This window comes from Castor canadensis, chromosome 3, assembly GCF_047511655.1.
Source record: "Castor canadensis chromosome 3, mCasCan1.hap1v2, whole genome shotgun sequence".
Lineage (NCBI taxonomy): Eukaryota > Metazoa > Chordata > Mammalia > Rodentia > Castoridae > Castor > Castor canadensis.
The window spans coordinates 67,576,740-67,597,369 of NC_133388.1; the positions used below are offsets into that span (position 1 = coordinate 67,576,740).

General features: G+C 37.5%; 1 protein-coding gene across 1 annotated transcript in view; it reads right to left on the bottom strand.

Annotated features, from left to right (window-relative positions):
• Positions 1 to 768: 768 nt before the first annotated feature.
• Ttc6 (tetratricopeptide repeat domain 6) overlaps positions 769 to 20,630 on the bottom strand; it is a 192,788-nt gene continuing 172,926 nt past the window's right edge. Inside the window, exons 27-33 of the mRNA XM_074066970.1 lie at positions 18,610 to 18,683; positions 11,771 to 11,981; positions 8,955 to 9,107; positions 7,964 to 8,134; positions 3,447 to 3,672; positions 2,003 to 2,130; positions 769 to 1,044 (exon numbers count right to left, since the gene is read on the bottom strand). Coding sequence (XP_073923071.1) covers positions 769 to 1,044; positions 2,003 to 2,130; positions 3,447 to 3,672; positions 7,964 to 8,134; positions 8,955 to 9,107; positions 11,771 to 11,981; positions 18,610 to 18,683 — 1,239 coding nt within the window. The remainder of the gene's footprint in view (positions 1,045 to 2,002; positions 2,131 to 3,446; positions 3,673 to 7,963; positions 8,135 to 8,954; positions 9,108 to 11,770; positions 11,982 to 18,609; positions 18,684 to 20,630) is intronic.

The window sequence follows — 20,630 nt, forward strand, 5'->3', positions numbered from 1 at the left end:
CTAGCTTGTATGTGAACTGAGAGAAATACCTCCAGTGGGACACCACAGGTGCTTGCAGTAGGATTATTTGCTGTCTGTGTGTGGAGAAATTGTGGGTGCCCAGAGCACACAAGCCAGGGGAAATACAGCATTCTGACAAGTCAGATATCAGTAGCCCCATTTGTAAGTGTTTGTGTACAGTTAGGGAAAAAGTAATCAAATTACTAATTGGCTTAGCCTTGGCTCCCCCAGAAACTAGACCCTGAGGCAAATAAATGCCTTTGTGCTAGTACTTAAGCAGAAGTTCAAAGCCAGGGAAGCAGAGAAGGTGAAAAAAGGAGTAAGGCAGAGAAGACAAGCACAAACATAAAGTGTGCCTGGAAGCTAGCCACCAGAAAGTGCAACTGGTTGCTTCATCTCCCACCCTCATTCTCAAGAATAAGCCAAATACCTCAAGATACTACACCAAGAGATGGAAGAGGAAAGAATTTATCTACCAGTGCCTTCCTCCGATCATCAAAGGCTAATTTGATAGAGACACATCTCTTTCAAAGAGCACAGGGTGGGCAGAGTGCCCACATCTCATCAGTAACAGAGAGCCCAGGGCAGCTGGGGACAGATATGTGTCACAGCAGGAGGAGAAGGTCTGTCTATAGGCACATGAGGTCACATGAGGTCAGTCTGAATCTCACCTCTGGTTAAGGCAGGATTGGGAGACCAGAGGGCAAGAGGATCCCAAAACACATATTCCGGTTGGAGTAAGTCACTAATGGTGACCCAGTCTTCACATCACCCACACATCATGCCAGGAAAGTGTCCTGAAATAGTGCGAAATATCGCCACAGTACTTACACACTGACATCCACTGTCTATTGTGACATCACACTGACATCCACTGTCTATTGTGACATCACACTGACATCCACTGCCTATTGTGACATCACACTGACATCCACTGTCTATTGTGACATCACACTGACATCCACTGCCTATTGTGACATCACACTGACATCCACTGTCTATTGTGACATCAAACTGACATCCACTGTCTATTGTGACATCAAACTGGAAATGAAAGACGTAGAGTGGACAGAACTATTCCTTTCCAAAATACCGGACCACACTGAAAGCGGGCCTCTGAGGGGTTGGAGATGTACCTGAATAATGAAACACCAGAAAGGAAAATAAACTGAGTAAACCAAATCTGAAAGAATCGAACATCAGGAAGCCTTGTTATTGCAGTGAGGTAAAAGGAAGGGGTTCCCCCAGAAACATTCCAAAAAGAATGTTTAGCTGTTTTAATTTGGTTTTACTCATCAACTGTTAAGAAACACTAATTACAAGTGTACAGATTTTAATATACTTTATGAAATCTGTGTTTATTTGCACACTTATGAAATCTGAATTAAAGTGGTACAAGGGAGTATCTCGGAGGAAAAGGCTGCTCAAAATCTTCATAGGTGCTGTCCTGGAAAACAAGCAGCATGCAAAAAAGAAACATATTTACCTGTTGGAAGAGTACAAGTACCCAGAAGAACACAGGCCAGTGTGTACCATGTTAAAAGAAGGTGAGATGAAACACACTTGATTTCAATTTCTTCAAAAGTCATCAGCGTATATTTATTTTCTAAAATCTGGATGCTGTTGAATACATTATGAGCAGGAATTTATAAAAAGATTGAAGGCACCTGTTTCTACAAACATAGCAATGCTTCAAAGGGAATGATTTTCCTTTAAGAAAATAATTTAAGCTGGAATAGTCCTTGACAAACATTCCCATTTAAACCCTGCACCCTATGAAGAAATTCAAGTTATTCCAAACACAGATGTAATGATGTAAAAGTCTTATAATTGATGCATCACAAACACTTTGTTAAATGCATTAAAGGGTTATTTAGAAGACCAAGCATAACGAATACAATAATGAAGTATAAATTTCTAAACAAATTTGTTTCAGTTTCAAGGAGAACAGCTACTTAAACTACTATAGAAACCACAGAATAGTTACATGTAGTCATGTAACTGGGATGAACTCTTCCAGACCAAGTGCTTGGTTATAATCAGCAATGGCCTCCTCAATCAGACCCATTTTACCACGGACTTTTGCTCTGAGGCTATATACCACAGCATCATTAGGCTTCAAAGTCAGGGCTGCAAAAGAAAAAATTCATGATATACTTAAGCACACACTCAAAAATAGTTTCATTTTTAAAAAGAAATATTTAAAAGAACTTTGATATTACTTATTTGAAAGCATTTTTCTTCTAATGTAGTGACATTTAAATTTTAAATTTTTAGGGAAGTATGATGCCTTTCTTTAACAGGTTATAATTGTGTGTGGTTTCCTAATAACTCTCTGTAATTCAGCTTACCAAAGCTTTTTTTTTAATTATTCATTTATTCACATGTGCATACGTTGTTTGGGTCATTTCTCCCTCCCTCACCCTCTGTCCCTCTCCCCCCACCCTCACCCTCTCTCCCCCTCCTCCTGCCCCCTCACTTCCAGGCAGAACCTGTTCTGCCCTTATCTCTAATTTTGTTGAAGAGAAGACACAAGCATAATAAGGAAGACAAAGTGTTTTTGCTAGTTGAGTTGAGGATAGTTATACAGAGAGATTCCTAGCATTGCTTTCATGTACACATGTGTTATGACCCATGTTGATTTATCTCGAACTGATCTTTACACTGATTACTGATCTCCTTCTCATGATAATCTCTGTTGCTTTAAGGTTTCTGTATTAGCTCCTCCGGGGTGGGGACATCAAACAGCCAAAGCTTATTTAGTAGCACATATTAATTGCACAAAGGGACTTCAGTGTAATATTGCCACCCATGCCTATACGTACTTTGATCAAATTTACACTCTCATTACTTTTTCTCATCCTCTTCTCCCTCCCTGTCAAGCAGCTTTAATGGATTTCATTATTCTATTTTCATACATGTATATAAGGTACTTCAACATATTACCCCCTCCATCTTCTCCTTTTGCTCCACCCACTGGCTTCCCCACTCAGACAGTTCCCATTTTACACTCATCATTTTTTAAGATACTGTATACAATAATCCTCATTACATTAAAGAGCTGATATGTAAACACATAATTGTTTTTTCCCTGTGGGACTGAGTTTTGAACTTAAGGCTTTAGGCTTGCATAGCATGCACTCTACCACTTAACTCACACCTCTGGTCCATTTTTCTGGGGTTATTTTGGAGATAGGGGTTTTGAGAACTATTTGACCAGGCTGGCCTCAAACCATGATCCCCCTGATCTCAGCCTCCCAAGGAGCCAGGATTATGGGCATGAGCCACTGGCACCCAAAGGACACAAGTAAGTTTTATCTAGACAAACAGACCTGATGATTTTCTTCTTTTGTAGTCTACACACACACACACACACACACACACACACACACACACACACATCAACTCTTATAATCTTATGAAAATGATTACCAAAACAAAAATACCTTTAATAAGGTCTTCATCAGCTAATTTGTATTGCTTTAAACAACAGTAGAAATGTGCTCTGTTAAAATATACTGCAGCCCAAAAGGGACAACGTTCAATTACACGTGAAAAATCTTCTTTTGCTTCTTCATATTTCTCTAATATTGTATTTGTGACAGCTTGATTCATGAGAGCATATTCGTTTTCAGAATTAAACTTTAAAGCCTTTGAGAAGTAGTCACCAGCCTATAAAATGTTAAGAATAAAGATCATTTGAATGTATTTTCATTGGCAGCTATTCAGAAAATGAAAGTCTTTCATAAGACCAATGACCAACCAAGGGGGGGGAATGGACTTTTCATCCCAAATACAGAGCTGCAATGTCTGTAAAGAACATAAAAAATAATGAAAAAACCACCAAAATTTGGCCTATTTTTGTTTAGTTTTTTTGAATGAAGAAACAGATTTATTTTGTTCATGGTACTGGGTTTGAACTCAGGGCCTTATGCTTGCTAGGCAGGCATTCTACCACTTGAGCCACTTTACCAGCCCTACTTTTTGTTTTTGTAATGTATTTTAGTCAATTTTCTGTTGCTGTGACAAAATGCCTGTGCTGGTGAATTTACAGGGAGAAAAGATCTCTTTTGGCTGTTCACAGAGGTTTCAAGCTGTGATCACTTAGCCTTGTTGCTTTGGGCCTATGGCAGCACAAAGCATCATTGTGTGAATGTGTAACAGAGCAGGCTGCTTACCTCATGGCATCCAGGAAATAAAGAAAGAAAGGGAGGGATTGGGATTCCAGCATCCTCATTAATGGCATGCCCTCAAACTAGGTAACTTCCTTCTACTAGATCCCCATCTAAAGAGTCCACCATCTCTCAATAGCACAAGGGGCTAGAGACCAAGCCTTTAGCATATGGACCTTTGGAAGACATTTAGGGTCCATATCACAGCACAATGTGCCAGAAATTTCTAGGCTATGTCAATTACAAAATAGTCCTCCTTGCTATAGTGAAATGCTCCCATTGCCTGCCATCCCAATCTCACATCCTTGTGCAGAACAGCAATAACAAAAAGGTAAAAAATAAAAATAAAATAGAAAAGAAGACAAAACTGAAGGTAACTGCAAATTAGTTCAGTAATGTTTTGCATATGAAAACAGAGTAAGAGATGAATACATACGAATTCTCAAAAGAAAATTCTAGATCATATCAAAAGGGATTAAAAACTCAAGTTATACTATGATAAGTTACAAGGAAGAAAAAGAGGAAAAAATCAACTTGTTTAGAAGATCAAAAACTGATGATTATACAGCTTGTCATCAACCTGGAAGGTCTAAACATAAAAATTAAGGTGGATGCACTTGGGTTAAAAGAGAGACCAAAAAAAAGAGAGAGTCTGCATTTGGCAGGTTGCAATTTACCTCACAGTCACACATTCTTCAATCTTTAACTTCCAGATGAAGAGTGCTATCTAGAAAGAATGTGCTTACAAGACCTAAGATTGCAATCATTCTCAAACATGGAACTTCTGTTGACTTACTGACTTTTAAAAGACATTGATTACTGCTAACCCCCCTCGCAATGGTCCCCTAGCAACCAATTGTATTTAGCTTAATGTTTGAACAGACCCTCACTCAGCACCACCCTAAATTTGTTTAAAACAACTTCTGTAACTAACAGGAGCAAAAAATTGTTCAAGAACATCATTCTGAGTGAAGTTAGCCTGGCCCAAAAGACCAAAAATCATATGTTCTCCCTCATATGTGGACATTAGATCAAGGGCAAACACAACAAGGGGATTGGACTATGAGCACATGATAAAAGCGAGAGCACACAAGGGAGGGGTGAGGATAGGTAAGACACCTAAAAAACTAGCTAGCATTTGTTGCCCTTAATGCAGAGAAACTAAAGCAGATACCTTAAAAGCAACTGAGGCCAATAGGAAAAGGGGACCAGGAACTAGAGAAAAGGTTAGATCAAAAAGAATTAATCTAGAAGGTAACACACATACACAGGAAATCAATGTGAGTCAACTCCCTGTATAGCTATCCTTATCTCAACCAGCAAAAACCCTTGTTCCTTCCTATTATTGCTTATACTCTCTCTACAACAAAATTAGAGATAAGGGCAAAATAGTTTCTGCTGGGTATTGAGGGGGTGGGGGGAGAGAGGGAGGGGGCGGAATGGGTGGTAAGGGAGGGGATGGGGGCAGGGGGGAGAAATGACCCAAGCCTTGTATGCACATATGAATAATAAATAATAATAATAATTAAATAATAATTAATAATAATAAAAATTAAAAAAAAAAAGTAGAGTGAAGGAGGATGAATATGACTGATGTACTTTGCATACGCTAGTATGAAAATGAAACAGTGAAACTTGTTGAGATTGTTCTAAGAAGGGGGGAGGGGAGATGAGGGAGAATGATGGAGGGGTTAATCTAATTAAGATACATTGTTAGCACATATATAACCCCCCCGTACATATATGCTAATGAAAATCATTAAAAAATTTGTTCAAGTGAGTCAACTCCCTGTATAGCTATCCTTATCTCAACTAGCAAAAACCCTTGTTCCTTCCTATTATTGCTTATACTCTCTCTACAACAAAATTAGAAATAAGGGCAAAATAGTTTCTGCTGGATATCGAGGGGGTGGGGGGAGAGGGAGGGGGTGGGGTTGGTGGTAAGGGAGGGGGTGGGGCAGGGGGGAGAAATGACCCAAGCATTGTATGCACATATGAATAATAAAAAAATTTTTTAAAAATTTGTTCAAAATAAGTTACTTCACATATCACCTTCTTGTCCACATTTTCCTTTAAAAATCCAGTTCTCCTTCCCCTTGATGAAACTTACTCAGTTTCTTACTGAACCTGTGTCGATAAATTACAAATCTGTTCTCTACCCAATAAAAAATGTGATCACAAAGGTGATCACAATTCAAGGCCAGCACAGGCAAAAAAAATTTGTGAGACCCCCATCTCAGTCAATAGCTGGGAACAGGCACCCGTCACCCCAAGCTACAGTGAGAAGCATAACATAGAAAGATTGAGGTCCAGGTCACCCTAAGCATAAAGTAAGACACTATCTCAGAAATGGCCAGAGAAAAAAGGACTGGAAGTGTGGTCCAAGTGTTAGAGCACCTGTTCTAGCAAGCATGAAGCCCATCTCAGTACCAACCAAAAAAAAAAAAAAAATGTAATTCCAGCATGCAGCAGGCTGAAGTGGAAAGATGTGGAGTTCAAGGGCAGCCTGAGGTACAGTGGGAACCCTGTCTAAAAAACAAACAAAAAAACAATGAGAGTTACAGATTTACCCTCCTATCCTAATGACAGGGAAGCAGGGAAGAGGTTATAAGGTAATTTTTGTTTATGGAAGAGAAAGTAAAGAAATGAGGAGCTAAGGGTATGAAATGTATTTTTATAAAGGTGGTCATGAGAGCAAAACAATAAACCTTCCTGCATATCAGAAAAAATAAAATGCTTTTAATAAACACGTAAAGAAAGTAAAAATATTTCTACTTTGGATTTATTCTTTTGTCAAAGTAGAAATATAAATTGCAGATGCAACATTTGAGGAAAACACTAAGCAATAAAAACATTACAGAATATATTTAACGCTACTGATCCATACAGTTAAAAATTGTTAAGATGGTAAATTTTATGTTATGTATATTCTACTTGAGTCATAAAAAACAAAACTAGAAGCCAAAATATATGAGATACTGCCAAAACAGCATTCAGAAAAAAGTTTAACCTTAGTAAATTATTACAATATAAATGAAAGGGTGGTAATAAATGAATTAAGTTACCTACTCAAAGAGATAAAGAGCAAACAAGATAAGTTGAAGGAAAGTGGAACAAAAGAGTGACTACAAATAAAAAAAAATGCAAAAGGTAAGCGGGTGAATGTTAAAGCATTACAATTCAAATAAAATAAAACTTTAAACTATGTGTGATCTAATACTCCAACACTTTTATTTTAGACATTATGAATTAAAATGAAAGAGATTAATGGGTCACACAAAACCAAAACAAAAATCCAAGGCTCCTGACTCCCTGTGCTCCTGTGACTAACATTTAAAAAGGCGTAAGTTAAGGGCTGGGGGCTGAAGTGGTAGAGCACCAGCCTAGGAAGCAGGAGGCCAAGTTCAACCCCCTAGTACCAGAAAAAAAAAAAAAAAAAGGTGAGTTAGGTATTCCCATCATAAAGAAGGACTGGAAGGAAGTCTAAGTGGGAGGAATGAACAGAGGATTCCAGGTTAGAAGCAGGTGACAACAGATAGAACAAGAAAAGTGCCTATAATCACAGAAGCCCAAAAGAATTTACTGCACAAGTATTGAATGGCTGATGATTTGAGGAAAATAAATTCATACAGGTTCATGGATAATTAGCATTCTTATGAAAGTGAACATTATTTTTGAAAGAGAAGGTAATGATTTATTAGACTGAGATATAAGAATTGTATTTCAAAACTATATATAACAAAGGAAGCATTTAATGTGAAAAAGAAAACGTGAAGGAGAAGACACATTACCTGAGAAAACTGCCTGTGGCGAAAGTAGATATTTCCAGCATTAAAGTAAGCCAGTGAGTATTTGGGGTCTAGAGAAATTGCTGTTTGATAGTCTTTCATTGCGTTCTGTGGATGACCCATAAACTCATGAATGACACCACGATTTGTTAAGAACTCTGCTGAGGTATTGATCTGCAATATAATAGTGTGATACTTAGCACCTGGGAGTTGAATTAATCTCCAATTTCATGTCTGTAAAGATGAACATTATGAAATCTACTTCTGGGAAACAAGTAATTTTATAGTGCAGGTAAAACCCCATTAGAGCAAATATTTTGAGAAAGGGCTTGATTTCATGTCAACACTTTGTTGATTTGGTTGTAATAAAACAAATAATTTTAGTGCTTTACTCAGATCCTTTCCAAAGGATAAACACAGGGGAAAATTTACCTATTTACCTATGTTAAGCTGGAGAAGAAATTAAACTGAATAATTAACATGCTTATTTGTTGCTATGTAGTAGCAACTGTCCTTCAGTTCTCTTTTCTTATCTCAAACGTTATGGCATCTATTCAAATCTAGAGAAACAAAACTTAAAAGGAGAAGAGTTTCTGTCACTGCATTCAAAATGAGATTTTTTTATTTGCCACTTCACTCCAGGAAGAACTCGAGGATTTACATTGCTCTTTCTTCAGTTCCTCCAAAGCGTGTTTTATATTTTTCATCTGTTTTACATTGTAAAATTGTATTGATGCCCAGGAAACTGATAAACTGCATTTACTGAAAAGAACCAGTGCTTATCAGGAATTTGCTTTTTGAATTTTAAATGTACTTAGATTGTAAGATTGACAAGCCTCAGTAACTCTTTATCCTAGGAATCACCCAGGAAAAAACAAAAACAAAACATTGTTTTGTCACTTTAAACAGGTGACAGAGAACTTCTTCCTTGGATCTATTCATGGATGGTTTTAACTTGTGCTAATTATATAATACCATCCAAGTGGGCTCTTACCTTTATGGCAGCATTGATATCTTGCATCGCAGCCAAATAGTCACCCATTTGAAGACAGACCACAGCTCTTCCCTCATAGGCAAGGTAGCTCTTCCGATCAACATTTATGGCAATGGTAAAGTGGAGCCAAGCTTTCTGGAATTTTCCTAGGGCCTAAAATAATTTTCCAACTTCATGAAGTAAGAAATAGTCTATAACATAACAAATGCTTATGACTCTCACTCATTTAAAATCTGGTAAGGACATACTTATCTTGTGTTAAATCTAAGGTATTTTGAACATGAAAGTGGGCTCTACTACGAGTGCATTCAACTGAGTAATTACCTCTGAGTATTTATGATGAAATTTTAATTAACTAAAATAAACTTGATTGAAGGCTATCTCTTACACCAATCTTAGACAACATAAAATCACAGCCACCATATGAAACACCCATGCTTTTTGCCGAAAAATTAACACTGAGCTCCACAAATACAGGCAAAGATGACATTTATTTGCTTGGCACAGAAACTCCAATTTTCTATAATATATGCATGATACACAAAGTAAAAATAATGTGTGCTGCATAAATAAGTCAGTAAACTAATAGTGAAAAGCCTATCTTGATAAATTGTTACCAGCATCTGGGATTTCAAGGCCACTATACATATTCCATGGAAAATGCAAATAAACCTACCAAGCACCTATTTATAGCAACCTTAGTGCCAACTGGAAAAAAACAGAAAAAAGGTCAAGACAGGGACACCATTAATAGAAGGATGTTGAGAGTGCCTCCTAAGAAGACCAGCTGGCATGAGAAGGCAGTGAGTGAGTAATTAATTCAACACGGACCAGCCTCTATCCTTCTTTCTTGTGGGCTGAGAAAGCCAACCTGCCAGAATCTCAGTCACCAAGCTGAGCCTGGTGACTCTTGCATAAAACTAAAAAGAAATGGAACCATGAAGGGAACCAGATCCTGTTTCTGACTGGCAGGCAAATCTCTCCGTGAGTAAGCTATTTGGAAGTCCACATTGTCATCACAAGTTCACTTCACAAACAATGAAACGGGGAAACTGAGGTTAGATTATTGGAATACAAACTGCTAAACGACCTCACTCACAATGGGATTTCATCTGGCATGGGTGCCTGACAACATCTGTTGTGTTCACTTCTACATTGCCAGTGCTAGGCAAACAGTAAAGAAAACAATATATGCCTCTGTTGAACAATTTGTCACTTTTTCCCCTGTACAGTCCTTAAAGGCTCTAACTCTCCTTCATTTGTCCTTCCTTTCCTGATTAATTCCTTTATACTGATATACTTTTCAATCCTTTTCCAGGTTATATACCCAGGGAGATTTTCATAAAATGCAAATTTGATGTTACTTCTCTGACTAGTGCTATTCATATTTTTAACTAGACTGCAAGGCCTTCAATGCCCTAGTTTAATTTTTTTGGCCACATCTCAAACCACTCTCCCCTTGCCCATAACTTTCTACCCACTTAGACCTTCTGTCCTTTTTTACAAGGCTTTCTAGTAGTATTCTTTTCATCTGGAACACTACGTCTTACCTTCGACCCCTTCCTTACTAATCACTAGTTTTTTACACTTTAATGAAAGGGTAGTTTTTCAGAAAGCTCTATCCACTCAAAGCTGGGTTCCCTTGTACTAAAAACTCTTCTTTTTCTTTGTGCCTGTCGCTTCACTAGGACTTAAACTCCAAAGAAGAAATAAGTTTTCCTTGTTTACTGTGGCATCCCTAGGCTTAGAGCAGCTCCTACTGGTATTAAGTGCTCAGCAAATGCCTCTTCAACACAGTGAATGATGTTAATACATTCCATCTAGCTGTTTTGGAGTCATCCTGTCTCTAATGACTTTGCAACTTTCTACTGTGATCCAATAATGCCTGATTTTTTGTATAACTCTCAGAAGGCAATCTTACCTCCCTTATTAGCGAGTCCTTGGAAACACCTCACGATAACTCATCACCTCCAGTATCAAAAATTGCTCATTTTCAAATGAAAGGACAGAAACTTCAATGACAGATTGTTAACAGGAAATTCTACAAATTACAATAATTTGAACACAAATTTTCCCCATTATTTAAGATTTTGAATATTAGAAGGGATAAAAAGACTCAAGATTACCCAGTTCTTTTTCATGAATATAGCATATTTAGTACTTTATTCCAAGAAGGTCCCTGAAATTTCAGTGCATAGGTCAGACCAGAGTGTCCCAGAAACCATTCAGAGACCTGCTTGGCACCACACAGAACAGCACTCTTACATCTTTCTGGAAGAACAAATGCTTGTCCTCTTGTCTTCCCATCAAGTTCTAATTAACTGCCACTTAGAGGATGACTGAATTCAGAAGTCCCTAGAAATTGCCTGTCTGACCTATTGCATGGCTGAAGTTCCTTTTAAACCTCTCATAAATTGCTTCTTTGCTTTCCTTTTTCACTAACTCCATTGGCCAGCCCCTATGCAACATAGGGATAAGTTACTGTAACCTTAGACAGGTTCTTAATGTGCAATTCATCAGGCAAATTTTAAAAGTTGTTTATAAAGGTAAGTGGGGTGCAGACATTAAGGAACTCAGGTTCAAAGGACCTTCCTCCAAGTAGTGTTCGAGGACCCCACACTCATCCAAGCAGGCTCTCTCTAACTAACTGAACCTCTGCTCCCCACTGCTACTGTGCATAATAAAAGTAAGGGAAAGTTAAGTGTTCACAACCACGGAAACAACACTGAGCCCCGTCTTCAGGAAAGAGCTAAATATATTTTCTCTCCTGTGCAAATAATGGTTTCAGTGCCCAGCATGTTGTTGTATAATCTTACCTGCAAATTATAACATAGGCTTATTCTGGCTTTTATGTATGCTGGATTTAAATGCAGCACTTTCAGAAAGTCCTTCTGTGCTTGCTTGATGGCATCATCATGTCCATATTCCATGTAAGAATTCCCCCGTCCAATATAAGCATCCAGAAAACGTGGGTTAATTTTGATAGCCCAGGTAAAGAAAGTGACAGCTTTTTCAAATTCTTTAATTCTGGGGGAAAATAGAAAATATTGATGCCTTCTGGTGAATTGATGCTTTCTGATTTATTCAGTGTTTTCCTATATATGACTTTTCTGGAGAGATTTACATTGACTCTTATAAAAAAAAAAAACTTTCATTTTTATTATCCATCATAGGAGGTAAGTTCATACATCCATAACATAAGGAAGTTTGACAGGTTCCCTGAAGTTTTTGATAAAGGAAAGAAGGAAAGGGAAATAAGAACCATTTTCATGGTAGAATGCCATGGTATGTTCTAGATTTTGTTTTTCAATTTTTAAAAGTCTGAATGATATTCCTAAACCTTGTTTTAGCAACTATGATTCATTAATACAGAAAAACATATGCTGTTATTGATAAAATGTACTATTTAAACTATAGTCATGTGCCATGTAACAATGTTTCAGTTTACAATGAAACACATATACGATGGTAGTTCCATAAGAGTGTATCACCTAATGACATCATAACCATCTTAGTTTGTATTAGGGTACTCTGTGATGTGTGCACAATGACATAACTGTCTAATGGAGTCTTACAGCACTTATGCCATCACTTAGTAACACATGACTTATTTGAAAAATAAACTTATTTGTGTTTAATATTTCCTTATAACATGAAAGGAACCAAATTTTCATCACTTAACAGCCCATGCTTCAGATCTATAGAGGTAGTCCATTCCATCGAGGACACCAGGAGAGAAGAGGTAGGAGAATATTTTATTTATTAACTTATGAGTAGATGTGGCTAAGTGATAATTCTGTCTATCATCTCTGATTACTGTCTTGTGGTGGGGGAAGGGCTGATGAAGAAATAAATATTTGTTCATAAGCATATAAAGTTACTTCTGCATTTCACATGTATAGCTAGTTATTTTTCATCTCAGTTAACATGGAGTCTAGGAATTTTTTTAACTAAATGAGGAAACCAACATTAAATAAGTGCTTACTTACCAAATACTGCGCTAAATGTTTTAATACACTATTTCACTTAGTCCTTCCAGCAATTCTGTAGGCTAGTTATGACTGTCTATACTTAGCAGACAAAAAAAAAAGCAAGGCTTTAAGAAGTAGTTACTGGCCTATAAAAAGTTAAGAATAAGGATCATTTGAATGATCTACACATGGGAAATGTCATAGCAAATTGCATGCTAACTTTTCACAAATTAAACACCTGAAATAATTTTAAGTCAGATAAGGCTTCCTTCAAAATCCACACAGCCATCTCTACTGTGCATCCTGCACTTCAAATACAATGTGACTGGTCAAAAGAGCCAGGGAGCTGATGTCACTACAGTGTGTCAGAAGAAAGGCTTGAAGCTCAGATCCACGCCTGAGCGTGCTAAGTCTGACTAATTTTCTAGGTTGTAAAGACAACCAAATAAAAAAGCACTCTTAGCACAGAGACCTGTACCTATTCTCTTCATTACTACGGAAACAGGTTCAAGATTTAATAAAAATACATTACTATTGTATTCATTTTTCCTTTATAAAATACTTGGAAACCATGATATCAGATCTGGAAACTACCATCTTCTAGATGTTACTCAAGAATCTCAAACTTCAGCCCCTCCTCCTTGAAAACCATCCAGTCCTATGTTCTAGGTACACTTACCTACTGAATATTTTCCTTAAAATCAACTCACTTGTTCACTTAGATTTATTTTTTAAGGTAATTTCAATACTACAAATAGAAAAGCAAGTAGTCCATGCCATAGAGGCAACCTTAGAAATAAATATAATTTGTGTTGGATACAGACACAGAGAAACCTGGAGGCTGTACCATCTATTACAAAGAGAGAGTTTGTAAAACTAGTTAGCTGAGACTTTCCCCTTGATGTGTTTGGAATGTTTGAAAAAGAGTTCATTTTGAAACTGAAAAGTGACTCCATTTCTCACAATGTGATTCAGTATGTTAAAAAAGAAAATTACAAGAAAACTACTTTCACAGGTATTTATAGACTTTATTTGTGATTTTAGAATCAGGCACCAACCAGTCTGAACCCAAAATGGCTCAGAATACTTGGTCCTACCACATGAGCACGAAATAACAGGCCAGGCACAGTGGCTCACATTTTTAATCCCAGCTACTTGGGAGGTGGAGATGAAAGGATCATTTCATGACTAGCTTGGGGCAAAAATTATCAAGACCCTATCTCAAAGAAGAAGCCAGGCATGGTGGTAAAGAATCTCAGTTACTTGAGAGGTAGAGGTAGGAGGAGTGTGGTCTGAGAAAAAAGTGTGAAACCCTATCTGAAAAATAACTAAAGCAAAAGGAGCTGATGGTGTGGGTCAAGTGGTAGAGTGCCTGCCTAGCAAGCACAAGGCCCTGAGTTCAAATCCCCAGTACATTCAAAAAACTGAAGAGGGAATTAAGGTTGAGAAAGCCCAGGTAATTACAGTCACTCTTGCCCTGTTTGAAGTTTGAGCAGATGGTTGTTACAGAGTAGGATGTAGTCTGTTTGCACAGGTTTCAGTTCACTAAGCACAGAGAACACTTTAGGTCATGCTTTAATATTCTCTGATATCGTCAACTCTCCAAACTGACTACTGACCAAAACTTTGCCACTGACCTCACTTTCTGTCACCATCATAAATGAAGTTATTTGGTCTCAGCTCCCACTGGGAAATAACAGAACAGTAGAACTTATGAGGTAGGAATATGAAAACAGAACAACAAAAAAATAAAGCTCACTGTTTAACATCAGGTTACTAGAGGCTACTTTCGGGGAGGGGGCTAAGGAATAAAGCAGAGGATACATATTTACTATTCTGGCCCAGTTAGTATGGAATCTCCTGCTTTCGGGAGAAAAGTTGGTATATTTTGGGATCCATCTGCATTCTTACAGTTTCAGTTTGATCATGTCATTTACCATGAGTGACTCCATTTTGGTTTTTCTGTTGGAGCCTAGTGCAGAAGCTCAATCCAAGACAATGACTTCACTTCCTATAATTTTAAGAAAGTTGTTTTTCATTTAGTTTTGTTGAGGACGTACATCTTGAGCCACTTCACCAGCCTATTTTTGTGATAGATTTTTTTGATCTTGGCTTTCTGAACAGCTAGGATTACAGGCGTGAGCCACCTGTGCATGCAAAGTTTTTGTCTTTTAAGGATTGTCCACACCATGGAAAAAAACTGAAGTACTTATGATTGATTCTTGCTCCATGTTCTGACAAACACTGCCCCCAGGAGAGGTGCATCAAGTGCTCGGCAAGAAGATCACAAAGAATCAACACTAAAGCACCAGGACAGCTTGGCTTCATGCTCTCACACACAGAAAAGCTTCACAGTCAAGTTCACGAGCCAGGTGTATCTTCCCAGATCAGTCTATGGGCTGTTACTCAGAAATCACAGGGTCACTTCCCTCAAGTAGTTTACAGCGAAATTACACTCCTCTTTCTCCATAAGTGGTTCTATTTAAGAAGGCAAAGTTCACTGAATATAGCAGGGTCGTGATGGCTTTCCAGGTGTCTTCTCACTGTATTGCATCAGTAATTCTCAACATGGCATAACCTTCTTCATAAGAGTAAATACACCACAGTCATTTTGTAGATACTTCACCAAGTATTTATTTATTTAGGATGCATGCCTATGGTGACTATGTATACTAAAATTTCTAGGACAATACCTATTCTCTCATATTTTCCTCATAAATTATTGAAATGTTCTTAGTATATCAACATCCAAATTATGTCATATAGCTGCTCCTCTTACCCAAAGAAAAAAATTTTTAAATCTTTTGTGAATATTCTGCTATATGGCTTATACAATGCAATATTTTCTTTAGCATAGCATAACCAATTACAAAAAAATACAAAAACAAGAACAATGAAGCATTACTTATATCATGAAGTATACGTTCTATATTACCAAAAGGCAATGATCCAAACTGTTTTTCTATACTTATCTAGATATCAGCATTAACTTTAATGAGCATCTAGTCTGTTTGGACTAAGTAAATAGTTATTAAATCTCTCTCTCTCTCTCTGGCTAGGCAGGTGCTCTGCCACTTGAGCCACGCCACCAGAGCAATAACCATTAAATCTTAAAGCTGGATCTTGAGAGCCACCTGGCAAGCACCTCAAAATTGACGACTGAAGGTCAGGTTCAGAGGAAGTGACCTTCAACTCTGAAGACAGACACTTCCAGCTTCCTACACCAACAGACAAAAAGAAAGCGGAAGAGATGCCACTGTAGAAACAGCAATGCCACTGTCCTGGAGATGCGTCTGTCACAGTGTCCTCAGTGCCATCGAGGAACACGTTCACTGAGATATAAATGGTTAAGCCTCAGTAATCACAAATATAAAACTGTGCAAAAAGTTTTTCTAAAATAAAATATGCTTCTATAAAGCTAAAGTCACACGATCCCTTGCAGAAGGTGCCTGACGCTCACCACACTGTCTGCTCACAATGAATCGTGCTGGGCTTGCCGGCCATGCCGTAAACACAAAGGCCCACCGCATTTACCACGTTAATCACATACGTGACCAGATGTGCCCTCCAGAGCTGTACAAATAAATCACAAATACCTCCCCAAGCCAAAGAATGTGGCTTGCAGAGTTAAGTAGTAGAAAATTTTATGCAAATATTAAGAATAGTAACATCAATGTGTTGAAGTAAAAAGTCCTTGGGATATATAGCCAAGTAAACTCCTTTTATATTGTTATTTTTTTTAAGTATGAGGGTGGCTTTCTCAAAGAGATCTGAAAATTAACTCTACCATAACACTCCTGGTGATTAAATTGGGCAACAAGTAGGATATTCAGCCTAAGGAATGTTGTCTCCTAGCAACCACAAGAGTGAGAAACAGAGATATACAAAGGATACTTCAAACATCTGCAACCCCACAAATTCAAAGCCCTAAAATTTAAAGATTTGTTCCTTTTATAAAATTTTCTGAATGAGAAAAAAAGTTTACTTTCTCTAATGTAAGACACCATAAGTGAATCCCCATCACTACAGCAAAAATATTTCTCCTGAAAAGATGTAACTAATCACCGAACATTCTTTATTGTTAAGTTCAGTAAAACTGTTCAAGCTCAATACACATGGAATTGGAACTCTGAGTTACCAGGGCTTTATTGTTGATTTATATTCTACTTTTATTAAAGAAAAATAGAGATCTTAGTAGGGTGATGAAAGTTGCTTATTTGAAATTGCAAAGCAGCATCAGCTTAAGGAGGCTCTCCGTATCTACCAAGTGATTACATTTCATAAAAGAGATTGTGGACTGACACACAGAGAAACTCACTGACTTTAACAGTTGCTAAACATAAAGTTTTTCTAAAATAAAAGTTAAACATAGGAAAGAGGTGGAGAGAAATTTTGGAGTCTGTTTTTAGTTTTAACAGAATGCAATGACCTTAGACATTTTTGGTCTGCACACACCCACCAAAATAAACACATCAGTCATCGTTATTCCATCTCTTTAAGAATGACAACTACTTAAAGAGATGGATTGTAGAAAGGTTGCTGGAGCAAAATAGACAATGGTGTGGCTATGTTTTGCTGTCTGTATAAAATGAAAGATCTCAGACCAGCTTAGGCCTTCTAACCCAAAGATATCTTCAGAAGTTCCAGTTAATATTACATTGTCTGTAAAAATAGAAAACTGGCTCTCATAAGGAAAGGTAGCTGTATAATATATGTCCTAAAAGAGAAAATAAAGAGTGTCAATTTCCTAAATAATTCAAACTATTTCCCACTCTCTAAGTTGAATATTTGCACAGCTTTGTCTACATAATTTATGAATTATCCTAATCTCCCTATTCAAATTAACTGCTATTGTTTCTCTTATGAAAAGTAATGGTGTAAACTATTGTTTAACCAAGTACATTTTATCTCCTATTAAAATCTGCACATGCTTTTAAAACCAAGATGACCAAAAAATTAATTTTCAGGTGTAAAACATAAAGGTAGAAAAGTAAACATTATGGTTAGCAAAGTCTATACACTCTAACACTGCCTGAGTGTATTTCAAATTGATTATCTCTGTATTTTAGCCTTATGCAACTGTTCTCTCTTTGTATAATTTATCTGTTTGCATAATAATCTCAGAAAGGGGTGATAATGTTTTAAATATTGTACCTTTTGTAGAATTTTGGGTATTCTGTAGATAATTACTGGTGTTGTTTAATTAGTTTTAGATTTATAATTATATTTTTAATGTAAATTTTTTTTCTTGAAAATACATTAGTTGTTTCTTTTTTAATAACCTTCTTTTCCAGGAAATGGACTTTTTAAAAGTTAGTCCCATTATATGAACAAATTAAGTTATTTTATGCCAGGATATTTCAAGCTTTGTGTAATTTCATTCCTGAATTACCAAGGTCCCATCACAGTATGGGCTTGACTCAGATGAATATCCCAGCCGTGATGCAGGTATTGCATCACTGATTTGGCTAAATAGTTTACTGGAGGGCAAAAGGGGACTACTGATACACTAGCTGTGGTCTCCACATTTAAGCAGGGAATTCTTTGTGCCTCTCTCCATTTTTGTAGTCTGTCACATTATTTTCACAGTTCCTTGCCTTCCCTCCTGGCTTCCCTGTGGAACTGTGATTAGACAGGTGTGGCAAGCCCACTTGCTCCTCTTGGACAACAGTGGCACCCCATACCTGTGGTGGCACATGGCGGTAGCTTGACAAAGACTCACGTTAGTCTGGCTTATCACTGCAGCTTGTTTAAAATCCTGAAACAATTTTAAAAGTTTTTGTTAATTTTGCAATATTATCTTATATGCTTTCTTCAATCTCTTTCTAACTTTTATTCCACATGAAAATATGTAACACAAGTATTAAAATACACATCTTCCTAAAGCTTCCTTCTCCCCACCTCCCCATCCCCATAGGATTACACATAGTAAGAATGGACAGAGCAGAGGACACCATTGTTGGGATAAATCACTTAGAATATTGTGCCACTTGCCCCCTTGTCACCAACAGGGACTTTTCCTGTAGTGTTGCTCTACAATATGTAATGCAGAATCTCATTTGCTTTATTTTATTGTTTTTACTCAAAGAACACCATCAGAGACTTCCCTGCCTAGATAGAAAAGGAAACTCCCCTGGAGAGAACCTTTGGAGTTAGGATTTTTAGACAAACAGGCACCCACACAAGTGAAATGGGTTAACTGGGCCTTGCATGTGGATTAGTTACATCTCCTTCCACCTTTGAAATCCACACTTCTGGAAACAATGGTATCATTTGGCTCAGGGATCCAGACGCCTGAGGAGGAGGAATGGAAATTCTATCCCCAAAATCTGAAGTTTGGCAAGTGAGCTGGAATAGATATGAGCGGCCCTGGGCAACAGGCTATTTAAAAGAATTAAAAGGGCTGAATCTGCAAGAGCTACTGCCACCATGGCCCAGAGTTCTATAATTTATTAGGTTTCAGAGACAGTGTTGGTGTCTGAAGCTTATAAGGTTTTCAAAATCCTACAAAACATTTATAGCCTGAGGCAAAAAAGAACATCACTAGACTTAATAAAATATTTAAATCAATATCTACAAATCAAATGCCATGTTAATATCAATGTACTATATACAGACGAGATGTAGACTGGTTTTACTGATTGCTGTAATTGGGGTGGGGCCTCCTGAAGTATGAGTCTAGAACCTAGGAAGGGATAAAAATGGCAGTGCTTCTGCCCAAAGGACAACTTCCACAGCAAACTTCAAGGGTTGTTTTGGCTGTGACTTCACTTGGTCTATTGAAACAATGGGGAGCACAGTACCGCTCCTGGAGTGGCAAAAAGAAATCCTTCCAGACTCACTGCACTCTACAGCCTCAAAGGGCACTGCCCAACCATGGAGGAGCTAGCCAGAAGGAACAGTCTCCCTCCACCTCCTCCTCATTCCTCCTACAAACTCTCCCTGGTTGTATTAGGGGGAAGAAGCAGGCTATCTCAGGAGGTAGGATAAGTTTTCTGCTATCACTGGAGACGGAAGAAAGAGTAGTAGGGTCAAGCTGAGTAGGATCCTGCTGGTGGAAGAGATATCCTCATTGACCAATCTGTAAGTGTGGATTCCCCAGTTAGAGTCACATAGCATACTTTCACAATAAATGCAAGTATTTGGATGGAAATAAGAACTGTTATTATCTAATCAAGTACGATCTCACCAAATATGCTGCCAGGTATCTTCCTTTCTGGGTTAGAATATCCCTTCCTTCTCCTTTCTATCATCGGTCTGTTATCTTCTGTTTCTTTGTCTCACTGCCTCCCTCAACTACCCTGAGAACTACACATGGCCACATCTTTCCAGGTCCTGTCATTACCAATCAATCCCCAAAGCACAGTCAACACTCAATGTCTCCACATCCCGAAATTCTGTCCGCTCATTATTCTTATTTAACAAGATTATTTTTATTTTGCACCTCATAAACTTGCTTGAAAGCTGTTTTTATTTATTTTTATTCTTATCAAAGTAATCCATGCATACAGTAGATAGGACCTAAGAAAACTATAGAACTTACAATGTTAAATAGTGATCCTCTATCCCACCTCTCCTTCCCCTTAATTGGCACTCCCCAATATAATCATTTTTCTACCTTACAGTTATTTCTTCTGGTATTTACCTTCAAACTTCTAAATAATGTGAGTATTATACAATACTTAAAGTTTTCAACTATTCACTT